Raw genomic sequence first — 5,126 nt, 5'->3', positions numbered from 1 at the left:
TCTGTCAACACAGAGAAATCGGAGACGCTAAGATGGCCAGGACCAAGCAGACCGCCCGTAAGTCCACCGGAGGGAAAGCCCCCCGGAAGCAGCTGGCCACCAAGGCTGCCCGTAAGAGCGCCCCGGCCACCGGCGGCGTGAAGAAGCCCCACCGATACAGGCCCGGTACCGTGGCCCTGAGGGAGATCCGTCGCTACCAGAAGTCCACCGAGCTGCTGATCCGCAAGCTGCCCTTCCAGCGCCTGGTCCGCGAGATCGCCCAGGACTTCAAGACTGACCTGCGCTTCCAGAGCTCCGCCGTCATGGCCCTGCAGGAGGCCAGCGAGGCCTACCTGGTGGGCCTGTTCGAGGACACCAACCTGTGCGCCATCCACGCCAAGAGGGTCACCATCATGCCCAAAGACATCCAGCTGGCCCGGCGCATCCGCGGAGAGAGGGCTTAGACCCCCTCCCCTACCAGACCTCACTCTCAAAAAGGCTCTTTTAAGAGCCACACACAACCTTTTAAAGAGCAAACTCCTTATCTAATATTTTAAATGTAAGTTATGACTTCGAGGCTCCTGTTTATTATACTGTTTTCAACGACTATAACGTTATATTAAGGTAAATAGCAGTAGAATAACATCAGGAATCTGATCTACATACGGCACATTTATATTGAGCTGACCTCGTTCATAAATGGCGACAATAAGAAATATTAACCTACTTTCTAAGCTTAAGATCAAGAGGGAATTAATGAGACAAATACTAAAATAGGTGACTGCTGTCTTATTTCTCTAAAATACAGATCCAAATCACCGCAGCTTTCATCAGATTTGTGTGTATGTAAACACAACTTACTTGAAATTTGTATTGGAAAGGAATTATTTCTCAGTTTGTGCAGTGTTGTGAATTTCAAACCGTTGGGTTTTATTTTAATGTTGATATTTAGAAATGTGTAAGATTATTTTGGACCATTAGACTGATATCCTATGTGAACTAGGCTTACTTATCAACCAATTGGGAAGTGTGTGTGTGTGTGTGTGTGTGTGTGTGTGTGTGTGTGTGTGTGTGTGTGTGTGTGTGTGTGTGTGTATACACTGAGTGTTTGGCTGACCCTATTAACCCTTACGTCGTCCTCCCAGGTCAAAACTGAAAACGAACAATTTTTTTGAACATTTGACCCCTTTTTATCACTTTTCAACACTTTTTTTCAACATTTTCTTCATTTGTATGACATACCATCAGTATACTGAACACATCACTAACACCAATATATCACCACTTGTTTTCCTTTTTCGAATTCATGGTCAAGAAAACTCATTTATTAGGACTTATATCATTTTTCTTGTCATTTGTCAAAGTGTTTTTGGGGGGACATAAAACACCCAAAATTCTATAGAGTAGTGAACTGATCCCTCAGTGTTCTATGGAGCTATCCATGTAATGTTTGGACAATTTGGATGAAAAGAATCCCAAATTTCTGATGTTTAAAAACGGGTCAAATTTGACACCAGGACAACATGAGGGTTAGTTGGGTGGGATAAAATCGTGCAAGCAGCCAGCGACAAAGTTGATGAGGAAATTAATGGGTCTTTAGGTGTAAAGTCGTGTTTATTAGGTGTATATCGGACATAAAATAAGGATAATTAGAGTGACCCTTAAATAAACCACAAAGCAAAGTACTGCAAACATTGGAAGCATGCTGCATATGTAAATATTGTAGTAAAATGTCAAAGACCCTGCATAAGGTGTGTGTCTGTGTGTGTGATTTCACTTCTGATATTGTTTGTTTTTATTTTTAAAATCACTTTTTGCCCAAGATTAGCTTCACTAATGTTCACATAGTGTGTGTTTTCATGCTAAATGTACAAGTTGTAAAAAGGTAAATTTGAATCTGGGCTTGAAGTTTGGGAACAACATCACTTCACACATCGTGTCGTTGACGAACCATTCAGGTGATCATGATTTAAATCTGCTTTATTGTCAATTTCTTCACATGTCAAGACATACAAAGAGATCGAAATTGCGTTTCCCTCCATCCCACGGTGGAGACAAGACATGTTTTAACAATTAGGTCCACAGACAAACATAACAGTCAAGTAAACAATATAAAAAGTAAAAATAAAAAGGCACATGCAATGAAGAAAATAAGAGCAGCAAAATTTGAGTTGAAATGTGCAATTGTGCACACAGTACACAGTCAATATAATAAAATAATGCAAAAATCAGGCCAATGAATGGCTGAGGTGGTTCTGTTTTACCTGAGTATGCAAGTGGCATAATGGTGCAAGTTATGTAAGAGCAACGGAAGTGTGTTCAGGACAACAAGTTGCAAAGTGTGCAAGTATACAAGTGGAGTGGTGCTAGTCATAAGTTAAGTACCAGCTGTTGTTTTGGACCATTCACTTGCCGTTTCAAGACGTTTGTCCTTTTGTTTTGATCAGGACTTGAAGGTGTTGAATGCTCTTTACTCTGAATCTGCAGAACGGGTCGTTCACACATCAGGCCGATAGATGGAGGAACATCTGGAGGACTGGTGTGAGGACAACAGCCTGGTCCATCACCCCTCAGACAAAAGACATGGTCGGTGACCCCCCCCCTCCACCACACACACACACACACACACACACATGAAGAAGCCGTGGATAGTGCATACGTAAAACACATTTTTTTGATCATTTAATACAGGGACAGAGCCTATTAATGCACATTTGTGTCAATACACCAGAGTTAGGCAAAAATCTATTTTGCATTGCAGTCCCTAGACAGATAAGATCAGATAAGTGGCCTGTGTTTGTCCCACATTGGGGGAAATTGAGGTTTGCAACAGCAAAGACAAGAGCAGAGATAGATATGCGTATAAGTAGCATAACAAGTGTCAAACAAAGACATATCGCTCTTACAGTAAAATAAAAACCAAGTAGCTGGACATTAAAAAAGACTAAAACAGACTCTGCCTCAAACACTGGGAGTATAAAATAAGGTAGAAAGGCAATAAGTCGGATTGTAACGAGTCACCCTGAAAGTAAAATTACATGTTTACATAACAACACAATTACAATATACTATACATTGGGTAAGAGTTAAATATAAGAAAACAGAAAGAAACTGCCTGTGCTCCAATGTATTGTAGTGGGTCTCCTGTACTGTATATATGGGCCAGAATGGGCCTTTTTTTGTGGGGGGGGGGGGGGGGGGGGATTTCACATTGGGGGATCTGGTTGTCCTCCCCCAGGGAAGTTTTTGAGCATCAATGACTTAATTTCCTGCATTCTGACCCACTTTCATGCACCAAATTTGCAAGTAAGTTTAATCTTATTTTTAATTATTACATTTAATTATCTAATTTTATAGCATTTGAAAAACAAATGGAAGTGTTGTTGAAAATAGTGTTGAGTAAAAGTTGACATATTCCAGTCTGTGATTATCATCAACATCCATTCCTTTCATTTTAGTCTCAATAATTCCTAATTTCTGCTTTTCTAACTCCAACATTAGGTATAATTTCCTATAAATGAGGTTTATTGACCATAAATTCCAAAAATAACTGTAAAACTAAAGTTAATAAGTTATTGTTACGCAGTGTTAAACGTTAAAAAAAGACAAATATTGAAAAAGTGTGAAAAGTGATGAAAAAGGGACAAAAAAAGTTAAAAACATCGATTAAAAAAGCTTCAACAAACGTGTTGGTTAAACAAAGACAACCAGAAGGAAGAGTCTTAACTTCCGGCCGTTTGGCCCCGCCCACTGAGACACACTGCTCTCTCTTACGTCCGCAGATCAGACATAAATACAGCCGTTTGGAAACCGTTGGGTCATTCGCTTCGACGATATCAACGCAACGATGTCCGGAAGAGGAAAAGGCGGGAAGGGGCTCGGTAAAGGAGGCGCCAAGCGGCACCGGAAGGTTCTCCGTGACAACATCCAGGGCATCACCAAGCCCGCCATCCGCCGCCTGGCCCGCCGCGGCGGCGTGAAGCGGATCTCCGGGCTGATCTACGAGGAGACCCGCGGCGTGCTCAAGGTCTTCCTGGAGAACGTGATCCGTGACGCGGTGACGTACACCGAGCACGCCAAGAGGAAGACGGTGACCGCCATGGATGTGGTCTACGCTCTGAAGAGGCAGGGCCGCACCCTGTACGGCTTCGGGGGATAAACCCTTACACACACCCGAACCTGGTCCACCACACAACGGCTCTTTTAAGAGCCACCCACCGCCTCTTAAAGAGACCGTTTCCATTATCTGGTTATTAGATAGTTAATTCATATAACTTCCATTACTAGGATATAAATCATTGTTTACCTATAAGTACTACACTTGTGGTTCTCGTGTTTTTTTTCGTGTTTTTTTTTGAAGAATTGAAGGTTTCTTTCAACCAAGTTGTTTAGTTTTGCGTTAAATAATTGATGTAACCTTTAAAAATGTTTTAACCCTTGTGTTGTCCTTCTTGATCAAAAGCTGGCAAAGTTAATTTTAAAACCACTAGTTTTTGGAAATCATGGTCCACAACCCTCATCTAAATAGGATAAGACCTAATATAGTATATAAAAAGAAATTAAGATCAGAGGAATGAAAGCGACCAGTTATGTTTTCAACGAGCGCTGGAAGGAATCAAATCTATAAAAAGAAGTTATATTTCAGATAGAGACGTTATTTATACGATAAGTTTAGTCTGTCCTTGGGTCAAATTTGAAGACATTTTTATTCTATACATCTGGAGTCAGGTAACAATTTTTTTCCTTTTTTGATAAGGTAAATAAAAAAAGTAATGCATTTTAAAAATATTTACCTCTCTATTCCATATAACGTCATATGGTTGGTATATGTTAAACAAACAAAAATAGTTATCACAACTTGAGAACCAGTGGCGTATCATTTCATCTGTAATTTAGATATTTGTTGTAAATAAACCACCAATTGTGACGTGAAACGTAACGACTTTTAAGGACTTTAGGCTCTTTAGGTGGATGTGTTTAAACCTTAAACCTCCTCCCCTACCAGACCTCTCTCCAATAAAGGCTCTTTTAAGAGCCACACACAACCTTTAAAGAGCAAACTGTCCTATATATTAAGTTATGACTTGTATTGTATAGTATAAAAGTATTGACTATTCTGCTTTACGGTAGATAGATAGATAGATAGA

General features: G+C 40.5%; 2 protein-coding genes across 2 annotated transcripts; both read left to right on the top strand.

Moving 5' to 3' along the window:
• On the top strand, positions 1 to 495 carry LOC116679494 (histone H3). The gene has a single exon (XM_032509153.1). It carries the CDS (start codon positions 33 to 35, stop codon positions 441 to 443), a length of 411 nt encoding a protein of 136 aa, XP_032365044.1. The 5' UTR covers positions 1 to 32; the 3' UTR covers positions 444 to 495.
• A 3,249-nt stretch (positions 496 to 3,744) lies between these two features.
• On the top strand, positions 3,745 to 4,246 carry LOC116679493 (histone H4). The gene has a single exon (XM_032509152.1). It carries the CDS (start codon positions 3,827 to 3,829, stop codon positions 4,136 to 4,138), a length of 312 nt encoding a protein of 103 aa, XP_032365043.1. The 5' UTR covers positions 3,745 to 3,826; the 3' UTR covers positions 4,139 to 4,246.
• Positions 4,247 to 5,126: the final 880 nt, after the last annotated feature.

The sequence above is a fragment of the Etheostoma spectabile genome, unplaced genomic scaffold (assembly GCF_008692095.1).
Source record: "Etheostoma spectabile isolate EspeVRDwgs_2016 unplaced genomic scaffold, UIUC_Espe_1.0 scaffold00016047, whole genome shotgun sequence".
NCBI lineage: Eukaryota > Metazoa > Chordata > Actinopteri > Perciformes > Percidae > Etheostoma > Etheostoma spectabile.
Note: the sequence above shows the minus strand (reverse complement) of the source record. Positions and strands in the feature narration are given on the sequence as shown.